The sequence below is a fragment of the Leptopilina boulardi genome, unplaced genomic scaffold (assembly GCF_019393585.1).
Source record: "Leptopilina boulardi isolate dan_hultmark-lab unplaced genomic scaffold, ZJU_Lbou_2.1 LbouV2_179, whole genome shotgun sequence".
NCBI lineage: Eukaryota > Metazoa > Arthropoda > Insecta > Hymenoptera > Figitidae > Leptopilina > Leptopilina boulardi.
The window spans coordinates 1,394,836-1,412,786 of NW_026137728.1; the positions used below are offsets into that span (position 1 = coordinate 1,394,836).

Consider the following 17,951-nt stretch of genomic DNA (forward strand, 5'->3'; position numbering starts at 1 on the left):
AAAAAATTATTTTTAAAAAAAGAGGTAACTAAAATTTTAAATTTAAGGTGCTTATATACCTCAAATTTCGATCAGATGAACATTATTTCTGGACCGTGAAAATGCGTGAAAAGTCATTTTCACGGCGGGTATTTTTGAATTGTTTTAAACAAAAAATGTTTTTTTAAGAAATATAATATTAAATAATTGTTTTAATATGTAAGAACACTTTAAAATAGTGATAGAGAGATGATTTGATTAAAAAATTTAGCAAATTTTGCTTTAAAACGTTTTCTGCTACAAGAAAGTGTAAAATGACGATGTTTGTGAAATGGTTTGTACAGTGCTTCTTCCTTGTTAGTGTCTCTCAGAGTTTTGTTTATGTTATGTCGGTTCTTTTTAACTTGTAATAAATAATGAGTGCTGAAAATAAATCGGTAAGTTGAAATGTTTATCAAATAAATTTAAATTCAACTAATTGTTTCGAATAACTGAAAGAAACATGTACACATGTACACTGTACAAACCATTTCACAAACATCGTCATTTTACACTTTCTTGTAGCAGAAAACGTTTTAAAGAAAAATTTGCTAAATTTTTTAATCAAATCATCTCTCTATCACTATTTTAAAGTGTTCTTACATATTAAAACAATTATTTAATATTATATTTCTTAAAAAAACATTTTTTGTTTAAAACAATTCAAAAATACCCGCCGTGAAAATGACTTTTCACGCATTTTCACGGTCCAGAAATAATGTTCATCTGATCGAAATTTGAGGTATATAGGGCGGTATTCATAGTTCCGACTTAAGCAAGGACTTAAGAGTTGCTTGATCAAGATGGTCTTATTCGAATGAGTCGAGCTTAAGACCATATATATTCATAGTCAGAAATAAGCAATTGCTTGGTAAAGGAAATGCAGCTTAAGAATTTCTTGACCAAGCAAATGCTTAAGATGATCTTATTGAACGATCGGCTTTTTCCGTAAATATTCTCTTGAATCCACCAATAAGAAATGGTTTTGAAAATTCGCCTCAATGCGCCAAGGAATATTTATACCTGCGTTGTTTTCAATTTGAGTTTTTCGTTTCAGCGTTTGAACGAACAGTTCATTCTGTTATTATAATTGTTTTTATAGTAAATAATAATTACAAATATAAATATAAATTTTGTGTATAAGGTTAAAAACTGTTTTATTGTGAACAAGTGATTTAATTATGTAAGTATATTTTTAATGTCATTTATAAAATTTTTGTGTGTAATCATTTGAAAAAGTAAATTTGTAAAATATTTTTTTTTATTAAATGTTTGTAATAAAAAACAGTAATAAAACAAAATTCAAAAATATGAACCTGTGAATATATTTAATATTGCTTAAAAGTAAAAATTTTTAATAATCAACGAATGAAATATATTTAAAATTTAATAAATAATGATACATAATAGTGAAATATTCACAATAATTATCAATATATTAACATTAATATTTTTAAAATTAGGCGTACAATTTGTAGAACACAATTTATTTTTCCTTTTTCAATTTAAAAAGACTGGTAATTTTGTTTATATCTTATCTTTATTGTCAGAAAAGTAATGAATTATGAAAATAATAAATAGAAGCAAAGTTGAAAATTTGTTATAAACGAATAAACTTTATTTTGTTCTAAGAAATATAATTTTTCTAAAATAATTTCTTTAAGGTTAAATATATATTTTAATTTTTGAAAGTAAAATCATTCTTACTTCTTACTGCTTTCAATGAGATGAGCAAAATGTATGTAACATCTGGATTTTATTGGGGGTAGGATTAAGTCCCTTAACGCGAGCAATATCTCAATATTTTCAGAAAAAAAGTACCCGCAATAAAAGTAAAAGGATACAAAAATGACTACCTGAAAGGAGAAAAAGTGAAATGTTTTTAATCCTGCTGAAATATATTTAGATAAATTTTTCTCCATTATTAAGATATGGAAAAATTATTTGAAATATTGTTATAGATTTTTAAAAAATTATGTGATTTTAATTTTTAATTATTAAATTTTTTTAATAAAAAAATCTTTTCATTATTATTAAATTTTTTTAAAAAACCAAATTATACAATTTATAAATGCATACAAATTTTTTAATTTTCAAAATTTGTAAAAAATAAAAAAAAAATTAATAACAACTTCTAAAACAATAATTTTTGTCAATTTTCAGAATATATGCGATTAGATGATATAAATGTATACACTTTCGTTTTTAAAAAAGTGCTGTACGCTAAAAAATTTTAATTGTTTATAAACATAAAATAACTACTTTCATACATAAATTCTTTTTTCTTGTAGAAATAAATGTATCCAAATAAATCTTCTTCTTTCAGTCCCTTAAATTATATATTAAAATCAAAAGATAATGGAATATAAAATTTGTAAACAATAAATAATTAAATTATTATAAATAATACTAAATTTTAATACTAATTAATTAAACTTTTTTTTAGTAATAAAATGTCTAAAAAGCATTACACCAATACGGAAAGAAAACTTTTCCTGGAAATTATCAAAAGATTTTCCCATGTTATTGAAAATCGCAAAAGCGATTGTTCCACCTTGAAAGCTAAAGAGGCTGCGTGGAGTGAAATCGAGGAAAAATACAATGGCTCAGTACTTATTGCAGAGCAGGTAAAAATAATTAATTGTGCTAAACAAATTAAATGTTTAAAGTTTGAAATTTCTAAAAAAAATTTTTTTTGCAGAGGTCGGTTAAACAGTTAAAAAAAATGTGGAGCAACATGAAGCTGCAGCAGAGAAATGCTTTAACTCAGGAAAAGCAAGATGTAATGGCAACGGGAAACTTAAATGTTCCAATAAATGTTGCTGAAGTGGACCCAGATATAGCCGCTATAGTTCCTGATTTAATGGCCACTGCGCCATCATATTTTTCATCAAACTTCTCGGAAGATTTAATAAATGGTAATGTATTTTTCGGGTTGTAAGTTTAAAATAGATATACTATTAATAATTTATAATCTAATCATTTTTGTATTTTAGAACGTCGAGAAGCAGTTTTTGATGATGAAGAAGTATCAACAGAGTCCCTCAGAAATGTTGTAACTTCTAATTCTGAGATTCAGGAATCAGAGGTTTCATTCCTTTTGAACACGGCATCTTCTGTGATTGATGTTAAAAAGAGACGTTTTCAAGAAGATGAAATTAATTGTTCACAAACATCGACTCCTTTGTCTGTGAAAAGGAGGTGCATGAGCAAGGAGTCCATGCTCGACTATGAAAAATTGGACATAGTGCGCTCTACAGCAAGTAGTAAAGTAGACAAGCAAAAGCTTGATAAGGAGACGAAAAAGACTGAGCGTTTGTTGAATATAATGAAAAAAGAGGAAGAGCTGCTTTCGTTAAAATTGGAGCACCAAATTAGAAAACAGAAGTTAGAAATGGAGCATTTAAAAAAAATCCACGAATTAGAAATTCGTAAAGCCGAAGCAGAAGCTCAATTGGCGGAAATGCGGTTAACACAGGCAATAGAGCTTACACCATTGTGAATTGAGATGTATTGTTTATGCTTCGAGTTTTTAACTTATGTTATTTTTTTAAAAACCTTATTTCCTATTCTTTTAAATTATTTTATTCCAAAGCTAGTACAATTAACAGTATTAAGTGAACATTTTATATTTTAGTAGACAATTTATTACACAAGATTTTATACTATTTTTAGATTTATTTATATTTAACTATATATTTATACATTCCATTATATTATGAATTATATTTTATTATATCATATTATATTTAATTTTATATTTACATTTAAGATTATTAAACAAATTTTTATTCTGAAGTGAAATGAAGTAAAGCTGTAAAAATATTATCAATGTTATTTATTGTGAAGAAAAGATTTTATTGAAATATGTACATAAAATATTTTAATGTAATGGTTTTTCTTTTTAAAATATGATATTGAAATAAATAATTTTTTATTCCAAATTATTACTTATTATCCATTGAATAAACGGTGAATTAGTAACTGACGTGCGACTTCTCCATCCATATTTATATTTTCTGCATTAGGTACAGGAACTTCTTCATATTCTTGTAAGTCATCATCTTCTAATATGTCATTGAAACGTAATGCCATATTATGCAAAACAGCACATGCAACAACAGTTGTTGTTGAACAAATAAGCTTAGTTGACATTCCCCGTGCCAAACATGGAAATCTTCGCTTCCATACACCAAAAGTTCGCTCAACAATTATTCTCGTTCGTATTTGAATTTCATTATACCTGAAACAATTTAATATTACACAAATGTCAAGTTTTATCTTCAGCAAATTAACTTATATTGATGTGAAAACAATTTAAATACTTACATGATTTCTTCTTCAGTATGAGGATTTCTGAGAGGTGTCATAAGAAAAGGCAAACAGGGATATCCTTTATCACCTACAATAATCCCATCTAATTGTCCTTGAATATAACGCATGTGAATTAACGAATTCTGAAATATACGGCTGTCATGTGCTCTACCTGGCCATTCCGGAACAATGTCGAGAAACTCCATTCGGGGTCCAACAACAGCCTACAAAAAATTGTACAATAATATAAAAACTATTCACAATTTTTGTCAAAAATAAATTTTCTACTAATATTAAAAAAAATCCTCACAGTCATCATTAGTATACCTACTTGTACATTAAGTGAAAAATAACCTTTTCTATTTCTAAACATTTCCTCAATCTGGTTAAACCTTGTGCCGACTAACTTAACGTGAGTGCAATCAATCGCTCCATCAACACGAGGAAGTCCTATTGCTCCATGCCCTCTTCCTAAAACGTTAAACAAACGATGATTCTCATTTCGGGCATCACCAGTTGCTGGTATTTTAATATATAAATTAATGAGACTGGCAAGCAACGTGGCGACACGAAAAACAATTCTTGAGACAGTTGATTGAGAAATCTTCATAGTGTCGGCAAGAACAAGCTGCGAAAATATAACATTAAATAAATTTTTAAATTTTACACTCCTATCACATAAAAGAATATTTATAACTTTCGAAAAAAAATTTGCCAACAAAATTCAACAAGTAGAATTATAGAAAATCTTTTATAGAGTAAAATAATCTATATATTATTTTTAAAAAATTTGATGTAATTTTTAAGAAAAAACACAAAATGTTAATTTTTGTTTTATTATTTAACAATAAATTTTGTTTCAAAATTGTACAAATGTTATTTAAAATTAGATAAAATCAATTTCAAATATATTTTCAGTTCTGTTAAAAACTACTTTTAGCTTTGAGGTTATACTAATAAGTCAAACATATTCAAGTTTAACAAATGTAAAGGTTACAGATTCTTTTTAATTTCTAATAATAAAAGTTACTTATTTTTATTATATAGCGCAAAATCTGTAAAAAAAATTAGAATCGTTGATTTTTCATACAAGGAATATTCTATTTGGAATAGTATATGGGTCTATATATAAATAAAAATTTTAAATTACCTGAAAACTTGAAGTTGCGAAATATCGTAAACAGAGAAGTAGTTGGAGTTGTGGTGCAATGGGTAAACCACGATTATTATGTTTAATTAGCCCTGCCTGTATTTCAGGCAAAATACCAACTAACACAGAATCTTTTGAAAAACGATAACGTCTCTGAAACTCCCACTCATCTATTTCAAAAGGATTTTCCGCATCTCGAATGTATCGTTTTGCACGTCTTATATTGTTCGGACCATCTTCATTATCAATATTATCCTCAATGTCACTTAAATAATCTATTATATCCATAGTTAACACTTTTTTCACTATAAATACACTAATAAGTTATTGCTTAAGTCAACTAAAACGTTGACTTTAAATCATAACCTCATTTCGTTCAAATAAGTTCACCGGTAATGTCAAATAAGAAAATCCTATTTGACTATGAATACTTGGCACTCTTAAGATGGGACTCTGCATCTCAAAATCAAAAGCATTTACTTCTTTAAGCAAATGCTTAAGTTGCGGCTTAAGTCAATCCACAATGCGCGACTATGAATCTAGGTGTCAGCTTAAGTCGCTGCTTAAGAAATAAGTATCGACTATGAATACCGCCCATAAGCACCTCTTAATTTACACTATTTTGACCAATGAAATAAGACCAGAGTGAGGCATGTATTTGTTTATTTGTCCAGTTTGTCGGTGACTTTTTTCTCTAGAGGGTTGGTGGCTTTAATTTTTTTCCCGGCATTCTTGTTGGTAGCCCTGCTTTCTGTTTTAAACGTTAACTTCAATTCATAGAATGTTTAGAAAAGTAGTAAGATTATAAATTTTGCAATTTAAAAAAAAGAAAGAATTATAAAAAGAAAATAGAATAGAATCAAGAAGTAGTGTGTAAAAAGTGAGTAATTAGTGCAAAAATTAATTGATAAATCAACAAAACTAGTTTCACGTGTCTATATACAACTTTTTCGTATTTTAACAGAAAGAAAACCCCAAATGTCAAAACAAATATCGGTTATTTTTACGATTTTTCCTCTTATCTGCCTATTAAAATACATTGTCATGATAATATCACTGATTAGCTAACAAATGAATAATTAACCAAATAAGAAAATGTAAAATTATTTATACAAATAACAATCTAACCTAGAAAAAAAAAAAGAACAATAATATATTTTCTAAAGAAGACATTTTTTTTAAACAATTTATTATTATATATAATTACTCAAAAGTTCGAAAATGATTGAATCGGCATCTTGGAATCCAAGACGCGATGAATCTGTGCATAAAGCGGCTGGAGCTGCTCAACTTGCAAAATATGGACAATTTTTTGAGAAATTAGCCGAAACTGCATGCAATGATTTATCATCATTGGAAAATGTTATTGAAGGACCGATTAGAATTGTTTACAGGCCAGTTGAGGATATTAGTCTTTTATCATTGGTTGAAACGGAAAATAAATTATTTTCCAAAATTTTAGCATCTGTCGCTGGTACTTGTAGGGAAATACGAATGCTCAAAGTAGAATCTATAAATTTTCACAATAAACTATTTGCCCAAGGTGAATTAAATTTAGATCATAATAATGGCAATATTGGAAGTCTTCTTGCCGATTTACAAGATCTTTCAACATATATTAATCGAATTTACACTGTTATTCATTTAACAGTTCAACAATTGTCGAGTTTATCTGAGAATCCACATGAAATTTATCTTCCTCTTTTGATGGAACATCTTTTGGATTTGTTCCTAATTTTGGTGAGTTTTTTTTTCTTTTTTTTTATTTGTAAACACAGGCTTCGAAGTGACACACTTTTTTACTTTTTTGATACTTTTTTCGACAAGGCTAATTTTTTACTATACTAGTATTGGACACGAAGGTGAAGTATGCAAAGTTTATGATAAACGATTTTTAAAGAAATAATTTTTTTAAATTAAAAATTCTATAATTTTTCGCCTAAAAAATATTTCTTGTAGTTTTCAGTAATGAACAAATTACATTTTTTTAAATAAAAAAAAAAATAATTCAAATTAAATTAAAAAAATATTTTTTAGACAAAAAGTTATAGAATTTTTCAAAATACATAAAAAATTATTTCTTTAAAAATCGTTTATAATAAACGTTGCGTACTTCAGCTTCGTTTTTGGCCGAAAGCCACTAAATGCTACTTTTTTCAAAAAAAATAATTTTAAAAATGATAGAATTCAAGAATTTTAAATTTTAGCGAATTTTATTACGAAGCTGAAGTACGCAACGTTTATATAAACGATTTTTAAAGAAATAATTTTTAAAAATGAAAAATTTTATAATTTTTTGCCTAAAAAATATTTTTTTATAATTTGTTGATTAATGAAAACTACAAGAAATAATTTTTAGGCAAAAAATTATAGAATTTTTCAGTTTAAAAAATTATTTCTTTAAATACATCTTATATTCATTAAGTAAATAATTATTTACTACTATTTATTGAATCTAATAAATGATTTTTTAAACTTGGATAACAATTAATTAATTTTTTTCAGTGAAATATTTGGTTTTTTAAAATAAGTAAAAATTATTTGATACAATTTTATTTTATCAGTTGAACTTCAAATAAAGTAAATTATTTATTCATTAATACGAATAAATTTTATTATTTAATGCTAATACCCACATTTAACTTATAAAAATTTTTACGGTGTCGAATATTAAATTATCTAATTTCTGTTTAGCAAAATTGTATAAAGTGAATTTTATATTATGCAAAATTTTCAATTTACATTTAACTAAAATTCGATTTAAAAGAATTTCTATTTAGCAGAACTCTTATAAAGCATTTTTTCTAATACTTTTTAAAAATTTTAAATTAATAAAATTTCAATTTAATGAAATTTATGTCTATAAAAATTGACAAAAAACAAGAACTAAGTTGAATTTTTCTTAAATAAGAATTCTGTTAAATAAGAATTAGTTGGAATTAAAATTTTCTTTAATAAAAAATGAGCCAAAAGTTCTGAACGTTCAAATGAACGAAATATTTTTTTCAATCTATAAATTATTAAAAATGATGATGACAATATAAAATAAAACAATAAATTAAACAATTATTAAATTAAGATAACTTCTCTTTAGATAATTAAAACAAATGTTTTGTAATAAAATTAGTACTTAAAAAAGTTGCAAATAAAATTTCGTTCATTTGAACGTTCAAAACTTTTGTCTCATAATAAAAACTTTGTTAATTAAGAATTTTGTTAAATAGAAATTCTGTTAATTGTGTATTTATTCAATGACAATTCTGTTAAGTAAGTATTTTGATAAATCAAAATTTACTAAAATAACAATTCTGTTGAAAAATTTTTTCTTTATGCAATTTTTCTTGACATAAATTCCGTTAAATTGAAATTCGATGTACTAGAATATCTGCTTTATTTAATTTTACTAAATAAAAATTTGATAATTTAAGATTTGTCACCCTGTCAACAGAATTTTTAATTTGTCAAATTTTTTTGATAGAATTTTTTCTTTTACAAAATTTCTCTTTACTCAAACGGTTTTTTTTTTTAATAATTCTAATTTAACCGAAATTCAGACAATAATTGAATTTTAGAGTATTTTAAATTGAAAAATGTTTTAAATAATTGAAATGCCAAGATCTTGATTAACGTTATTAGAAATAATTATTTCAACAAAAAATTTTTAATGATAATTGAATTTTAGGAGATTTTGAATTAAAATTTTTGTAAATTAAAATTGCTGAAAATTATTAACAAAGTTTCATACAGTAATTGAATTTTAGAGAATTTTTAAAGAAAAAATGTTTTATTTAATTGAATTTTTGAATAATTGGATTGTAATTATTAATTTAGCAAAGAATTTTAGATAAAAATTTTAAAAATAATTGAATTTTGGATTAAGATTTTTAGAAATAATTGAATTTTTTGAGAATTTTAATAAAAATTAATTTAGCAAAGAATATTAGATAAAAATTTTAAAAATAATTGAATTTTGGATTAAGATTTTTAGAAATAATTGAATTTTTTGAGAATTGAATAAAAATTAATTTAGCAAAGAATTTTAGATAAAAATTTTAAAAATAATTGAATTTTGGATTAAGATTTTTAGAAGTAATTGAATTTTTTGAGAATTGAATAAAAATTAATTTAGCAAAGAATTTTAGATAAAAATTTTAAAAATAATAGAATTTTGGATTAAGATTTTTAGAAATAATTGAATTTTTTGCGATTTTTAATAAAAATTGTTGTTTTAAAATACTAAATATTTTATATAAGCTTCCGATTCCAAGTTATAGGATTTAAAAATTCGAATTACTTAAAATTCTACTGAATGAGAATTCTAATAAATTAAAAATAGGTTAAATTAGAATTCTTTGTCAAGAAACAATTTTGGGTATAGAGAAATTTTGTAAAATAAAAATTCTGTATTAAATGCTACTTTGTGAAATAAAAACTTTGTATGAAAAATCATTTTTATGGAATAATCATACGCTCCTACCGTTGTGCCAAAAACAAAAAATTAATCGAAATTCAACAATAGATAGTTTTTTTTAAAATAATCATGAGAAAAATGATATTAATTTTATTCCTCAGAATTTTTCTTTCAATTTTTTTTAGACAAGAAAATATTTAAACTTTAACGTGAAACTTAGAAAACTAATTTTACTTTATTTTAAAGATGAACAATTTTTTTGATACTTTTTTTCAATTTTGAGTATACTTTTTTATATTTTTCTTAATCTCTTACTAATGCTTCGAAGCTTGAAATAAATATTTAATAATATTTTTTGCAATTAATTTCATTTACAGGTAACTCTAGACGAAATAATTGATTCTCAATCGTCAATTGCGTCGCGTTGGAAAAAATATCGTATTCAAGTGCGTTCTGTTTTTCACAATACAACACAATTTGCAGTTCCTGAAACACGTTTGGTAACATTTGAAAATTTACTTAAAGAATTACATCATCAATTATTGTCGAAAACAATATTTTTAAAGGCAATTGAACGTACAATGGATATAAATAAAAATTCAATAATGGCCGATCATTTTTTGTCATTTTTAAGAAATACAACAACTGACATTGAAACAAAAAATAATGAGAATTATCATTTAGATCGAAATTGGGCACGTGTTAATATTGGAATTGTTGTTGGTTCAAAATTTTTTGGCACTAATGATAAAAAATTAATTAAAAGAATTCATGAGATTAATAAAAAATATTATGCACTCACATTATCGGGGAATGTATTGTGGATACCAAATAAATTTTTGGAAGATTTTATGCCTAAAGATAGTGTAAGTTCAATTGGAGTGCAAGTGGGTGAGAAAATTCTTTTAATGAAAACACAAAAATTATCGTCAACGGCAAATTCATTGATACATCGCGCAATGCTTTGGACCATACAAATTCAAAGTATTATCTATAAAAATGGATTTCAAGTTTTACAAATAGAACGACAATGTTTTTTACTTAAGGAAGTTTTATTGATAATGAGACTGATTAGGGAAAATGTGATTTTTATCACAAATTTACATGCGGCTCTATCGAAACCAATGACACGGAATACTGTTCAACTGATTTGCAGGTATTATTTTTTTAATAATGGGTAAGTCCACGTCAGAAATATCAGAATCTGCAAGTGGTTCTTCGATTTTAATGATACTTGGTAAAATTATAGCTTTATATAAGAGCAATGTGTGAGTAAAAGGAATTTTTAAAATATCTAAAATTGTAGGAGTTATATCACTTTTAATTTTGATACTGCATTTTTTTCTTTCCTTTATATCTCGGTCAATTTTCAACCGATTTTGATGAATCAAAAACGATTTTTTTCAGAAAATTTTAAAATAAAAATAAAGTTTTGTTATTTAAATAGAAAAAAGTAAAAAACAAAATTTCTTTTAGATTTTTTTTCAATTTCGACCTCTTTTTTTTAATTTTTAATTTTTTAATAATATTCCTTTTTATTTTATCTTTAATTTAAAAAAAAAATTCATCCTGGAGACTTTTTTAGATCTCGTGATATCGTTCTTTAAATATCCACTTCTCAAGAAAACTAGGATCCAGATTTGTGTTTCTACTTTCATTTGTTTTATAATATTATTGTTACAAACTAGAAACTTTCGCGTAATAATGTTTTTATTTTGAAATTACTTGACTAAAACAAGTGAAAATTCAAGCAAATCAATATTTTATTAATAGATTTGAAGCAAAGTTTTTATTTTTTGTAATATTTATAATTTAAAATAAATTGTAATGAAACCTTAACAATGCAACCTGAAATTGTAGCTGAAGTTTTTAGCGCTTTCTTTTAGAGGATTCTAAAACAAATAGTTATTCATAACCATAAAAAATTTCAACAAACAAATGAAAGAAATGATAGAAGCAAGTCCTACGGTTTTCAAATTGATGAAGACTTATAATACTTAAAGGACGATATCACGATATCTAAAAAAAGTCTCCAGGATGAATTTTTTTTTTAAATTAAAGATAAAATAAAAAGGAATATTATTAAAAAATTAAAAATTAAAAAAAAGAGGTCGAAATTGAAAAAAAATCTAAAAGAAATTTTGTTTTTTACTTTTTTCTATTTAAATAAGAAAATTTTATTTTTATTTTAAAATTTTCTGAAAATACGTAATTTTCTGAAAAAAAAATCGTTTTTGATTCATCAAAATCGGTTGAAAATTGACCGAGATATAAAGGAAAGAAAAAAATGCAGTATCAAAATTAAAAGTGATATAACTCCTACAATTTTCAGGCTTCGCACTCTTCGACTAAAAGATACTATTTGCTACTTTTTTGATGGTTGGCTACTTTTTTCATCCTTAGGCTACTAAAAGCTACTTTTCCACTACTTAGACAACTTTTTGTTACTTTTTTGCCGACTAATGAGTTCAAAACCTGTATATGGTTTTAAGTAATTTTAAATAGCACACAAAAATTGGATCTATAAAGTGCTGAATATCTTGCGGTTACTTTAACCCATTTAAATTTATGAAAAACTGAAAAATTGGTATCAAATCAGTTCTTTAAATTTCAAATATGCCTAAATAAATATTAATTAAAAACTTAAAGATTTTAAAATTTTCTAGAAATTAGAAAAAAATAAAGAAACTAGATAAAAATAAATATCTAAATAAAAATAAACTAGATAAATAAAAAACTAGAAATTAAGAAAATAGAGTGTTTTATCCCCACCACCGAAATATACATAGATAATCGGCTATTTTTCACAGTTTTACATAAATGTTAATGCGCTAGATCAAATTTTTTTGTCATTTTTGTGTGCTGTTTAAACTTACTTACTTTCACAGATCAACTTTGAAAACATATTTTATCTATTATTTTCATTTTTTTACTTAATTAACAAACCCCCACAAAAAAAATTTTGTCCTGCAAAATAGACTAGTCATTCTTACATATTTTGGATCGCTGAATCAGAATCTGGGGTCAGAATTTAAAAGTTGGCTCTTATTTTTGAGATAAACTCAAAAAACTGCTTAAAAAAGAAAAAAAATCAAAAAGTGAAAAATTTTTTTATGACACTGCGATAGTGTAATTCCATGTATTTTTAGCCACTGATTCCGAATCCAAAGTTAGAATTGTTAGATTTGCTGAAATGTTTTGAGATAATTGCAAAAAATTCAAAAAAAAAAAACAGTTTTTTGGCATTATCTCCAAAATTTAAGCTAATCTCTCAATTCTGACTTTGAATTCGAATTCAGTGGAAAAAAGTACAATGTACATGGAAATACAATATCGTAGTCTTTCGGCAAAAAATTATCTTTGTCCCTAATTCAGGATTTTTATCAGATTTTTGCGATTATCTCTAAGAACTAACAATAAGACGTAAGAATGACTAGTCTATTTCGCCGGACAAAATTAATTTTTTTTCTGACGCTGTGTAATCAATAAAAGATAATAAATAAATTAATTCTGAACAAGAGTCAGTAATACATTGTACATTTTAAAAGAGTTGTCTATATTTTTAATAATCTTTCTAATTGTTGAAAAAGTGAGTTTTCCATATCTTCTCCATTTTAAACTCATATTTCAAAATAAATAATAAAAATTTTGACTTAATTGTTTTTATTTCGTTCTCTAAATATCATCCAGAATCATTTCGGAAAGTATCTATTTTTTAAAAAATTAGGCCTTAACGACTTTTGATATAAAATATAATGGATTGAGGCAAAAATTTGTAATTACCTCTTTTGCCATTTAAATGTTCGAAAATTCTTTACTTTTATGGTATAATTTTAATTTTAATACCTTAAAAACTAAGTATTATGCAAATTATTATGTAAATTAAGTGTTGAAATTTAATTTTTTTTAAATTAAATACAATTTAATATATAAACTACACATATTTTTAATTTTTTCCGTAGGCTACTTTTTTCTACTTTTTTTACTTTTCAGGCTACTTTTTGCTACTATTTTTTTACTGACTAATGAGTGCGAAGCCTGAATTTTAGATATTTTAAAAATTCCTTTTACTCACACATTGCTCTTATATAAAGCTATAATTTTACCAAATATCATTAAAATCGAAGAACCACTTGCAGATTCTGATATTTCTAACGTGGACTTACCCATAATATTTTTTTCAAATTTTCAATTTAATCTTTAAAAAAAAAAAAAAATTAAATGATTAAAAATTTTTTTTCAGATTAATTGAAGTGCAAAAATGTTTGGAAACAACATTTCACACATTAGGACCAGTAATAGTACAATCACAATGTAAAGTATTGCAGCAAGTGAGTTATTATATTCTTCGTATTTTAGATACAATTCGTAAAGGCCTAACACAAAAGGACAAGGGCTATAGACGCGAGAGACTCGATGCATTGTCATTAATTGGTTTGAGTATGCGTTTAATGAGTGGTGCTGCAACCGCAGATCGTCGTTTAATTGTACGTTGTTCACTCGCTTGTGCAAGTCAATTGACCGATAGTTTTAAAGACGAGGATGTCATTAAATTACGACTCTATCTCGATAATTATGATACAATTGCCGAACTTTACGATCGTATTTGTCACACATGCGATTATTCTGTTCTAATGCATCATCAAAATATGCTTGCCGCTTATTTAACAACTGTTTTTGAAAGTAATCAAAATATAAGTCACATTATACATTTATTCGATGCATTTCAAACGGCAATAATACGTCATGGACAATTTGCCAAAACGGGTACAAAAATTATCGATCAAAAGGAAATGTTAATGAAAAATATTCTTGAACCTGCGTGTAGTCGTGAAATTGAAATAAATCTTCGTCTCGATGTTCATACACATTTTAAGCCAGATTCAACGAATCCATTTAAAATTGGTGCAAAAAATAGTAGTCGACTTGTGAGATCAATGCCATTGGTTAATGATAATAAATTAATATCGGTAAAAAGATTTGTTGAACACTATTTGGATGATATGTTTTATAATTTAACAACAGTTGCATTACACGATTGGAAAAGTTATGGTACAATGCATGCATTGGCAAAATATAAATTTGGTCTTGAGACAATAAAAAATCATTTACCAACACAAACATTGGAGCAGGGACTCGATGCATTAGAAATAATGAGAAAAATACAAATTTTTGTCTCGAAATATCTTTATAATTTACATACACAAACATTTATTGAGCATACAAGTGCAAGTAAACATTTAAATACAATTGGAATAAGACATATTGCAAATTCAATAAGAACACATGGTACGGGAATAATGAGTACGACTGTAAATTTTGTTTATCAATTTTTACGCATTAAATTACATACATTTTCACAATTTTTATTTGATGAACACATTAAATCGCGTTTGATGCGCGATATTCGTTTTATAAAATTACAACGTGAAAATAATGCAATTTCACCTTATCCCTATGAGAGAGCTGAGAAATTTCAAAAAGGAATACGTAAATTAGGAATGTCTGCCGATGGTTTAAGTTATCTTGATCAATTTCGTTTATTAATCACTCATATTGGCAATGCATTGGGTTATGTACGTTTAATAAGATCAGGTGGTATGCACGCGTGTTCAAATGCAATTTCATTTTTACCCGATATCAATTCAAAGGTGAATTTTGAAATGATGTGTAAAAATTTAAATTATTCAAAAACAACGCAAGCTGCTGCCAAAAGATTAGAGGACGATATTGAAAATCTTGTGAGAAATTTTAAAGAGGGTATACAATATTTTAAATTGTTGGTCGATGTTTTTTCATCGGCATTTCGTGATATTAAATCATTTCATTTACAACAATTTTATGCAATTTTACCGCCATTAACATTGAGTTTTGTTGATAATGCAGTGGCGAATAAGGAGAAATTATTTAAAAAAGATAAAACTGGCGCTGCATTTACAGATGATGGATTTGCAATGGGCGTTGCTTATATAAATGCATTATTAAATCAGAGTAATGAACTTGATGGATTGGAGTGGTTTGAAACTGTTAATAAATATATAAAAGCGCAAAGAGAACAAACTGAGGGTAAAAGTGATTGTCAAGATGAAAAACTTCAACAGACACGTGCATTAACGTTAAAACGATTAAATGATAGAAGCGATGAATTTCAATTGTTGTATTATAGTTTGTCGGGTGCAAGAATATTTTTCAAACAACCTGATTCGTAATTTTATTTGAAATTGAAATTCAGTTTTTAAAATCAAAATTAGAGGCTATTTATTTTAAAAAAAAAAAGACCGTTGCGATTTATGCGATTTATTGAAACAAAAATTTTAATAATTTATATGACAGGCATCACAGTTCCTTTTTTACCTTTTTGTACTTATTTTTGATGATTTGTCACCCTTTTTTCCCTTTTTTTTTGATGATTTGTTCCCCTTTTCACTTTTTTTAAATAACAAAAATGTAGAATTTTTTTTGTAAATATTTTGAATTATGTTTATAACATACTAATTTATTTAATTTAAATATTGAAAATTCTTTCTTCAACGACAATATTTTACATTGTTTTTCTTATTTGAATGCTTATAATATAAAAATCCATCGAAGTGTAAAAAAATTGATTTTCCATGTTGTATTAATTCTGCAATATTTATTATTTACTTCACTATTTTTTTTCTACTGTTATACTATTTACAATTTAACTAAAATTTTTTATGTTACTCAGGATGTCTAACAACTGCTAGGAAAAAAAATTCCCTGACTTTTCCCTGACCTAAATTCAACTAAAAAATTTTTATTTTGATCAAATAAAATTTATTTTGATACAATTAAATCATTCACCTGTCTATTATCCACTAATTTCAAATGTGTTTGAACCAAATAAATAATGTTTCGTAAACAAAATAATACATATTTAAGTGAAATAAATAAACTAATTGGAGACGTATAAATATTCTCAACATTTAATTTAAAAAAAAAATTTTTACGGCGACAAATCTTAAATTATCAAATTTTTATTTAGTAAAATTAAATAAAGCAGATATTCTAGTACATCGAATTTCAAATTATTTCAATTTAACGGAATTTATGTTAAGAAAAATTGCATAAAGAAAAACTTTTCCAACAGAATTGTTATTTTAGTAAATTTCGATTTATCAAAATATTTACTTAACAGAATTGTCATTGAATAAATCCACAATTAACAGAATTTCTATTTAACAAAATTCTTAATTAACAAAGTTTTTATTATGAGACAAAAGTTTTAAACGTTCAAATGAACGAAATTTATTTTGCAACTTCTTTAAGTACTAATTTTATTACAAAATATTTGTTTTAATTATCTAAAAAGAAGTTATTAAATTAATAATATTAGCATAAAATAATAAAAATTATTCGTATTAATAAATAATTTACTTTATTTGAAGTTGAACCGATAAAATAAAATTGTATCAAATAATTTTTATTTTTATTAAAAAAACCAAATATTTCACTGCAAAAAAATTAATTAATTGTTATCCAAGTTTAAAAAATCATTTATTAGATTCAATAAATAGTAGTAAATAATTATTTATTTAATGAATATAAGATATATCACATGCTTAATAATTCAATGTGAAGGACAACATTTTAATTTGCATTTGCTTTGGAAAAAAAGGGAAAAAATTTATGAAACTAATAGTTACTTTAATTTATTCATAAAAAATTCCAGAAAATTAATTAAATTCCCTGACTTTTACACATTTTAATTTGTTATTTGTTATATTTTTTCCCCCCTTTTTTTTCAGGAAAAAATTTCCCTTTTTTGAGGAGAAAAGGTACTGTGATGCCCGGTATGAATTTAATTTTGTTTTGCAAATTAGAAACAAAATTCAATTTCTAAATTTAATTATTCTTCAGGCTTGAAATTATATTTTTCTATTACACTGAATTTTGTATTAAAATTGAAACAATGAAGTTGATAATTAAAAAAAAATCGATTATTATATAGATGATAATTTGTCATTTAAATTATTAAATTGATACACATGTTTGTATTATAATATTGTAATATATATATTAACGTCTGTTTGACGT

At 24.9% G+C, this 17,951-nt stretch overlaps 3 protein-coding genes across 3 annotated transcripts; 2 read left to right on the forward strand and 1 right to left on the reverse strand.

The window, feature by feature from the left end:
- Positions 1 to 2,470: 2,470 nt before the first annotated feature.
- Positions 2,471 to 3,669, forward strand: LOC127277759 (uncharacterized). Its single transcript, XM_051299118.1, has 3 exons — positions 2,471 to 2,645; positions 2,720 to 2,936; positions 3,015 to 3,669. Exons 1-3 carry the CDS (start codon positions 2,472 to 2,474, stop codon positions 3,518 to 3,520), a joined length of 897 nt encoding a protein of 298 aa, XP_051155075.1. The 5' UTR covers position 2,471; the 3' UTR covers positions 3,521 to 3,669.
- Positions 3,670 to 3,841: 172 nt separating this feature from the next.
- LOC127277756 (putative nuclease HARBI1) lies at positions 3,842 to 5,955 on the reverse strand. Its single transcript, XM_051299114.1, has 4 exons — positions 5,483 to 5,955; positions 4,664 to 4,960; positions 4,348 to 4,556; positions 3,842 to 4,261 (listed from the first exon to the last, which is right to left on the reverse strand). The coding sequence occupies exons 1-4, from the start codon at positions 5,768 to 5,770 to the stop codon at positions 3,973 to 3,975; spliced, it is 1,083 nt and encodes a 360-aa protein (XP_051155071.1). The 5' UTR covers positions 5,771 to 5,955; the 3' UTR covers positions 3,842 to 3,972.
- Positions 5,956 to 6,255: 300 nt separating this feature from the next.
- LOC127277748 (WASH complex subunit 4) lies at positions 6,256 to 16,925 on the forward strand. The gene is made up of 3 exons (XM_051299086.1): positions 6,256 to 7,222; positions 10,271 to 11,049; positions 14,137 to 16,925. Exons 1-3 carry the CDS (start codon positions 6,704 to 6,706, stop codon positions 16,100 to 16,102), a joined length of 3,264 nt encoding a protein of 1,087 aa, XP_051155043.1. The 5' UTR covers positions 6,256 to 6,703; the 3' UTR covers positions 16,103 to 16,925.
- The last annotated feature ends 1,026 nt before the right edge of the window (positions 16,926 to 17,951 follow it).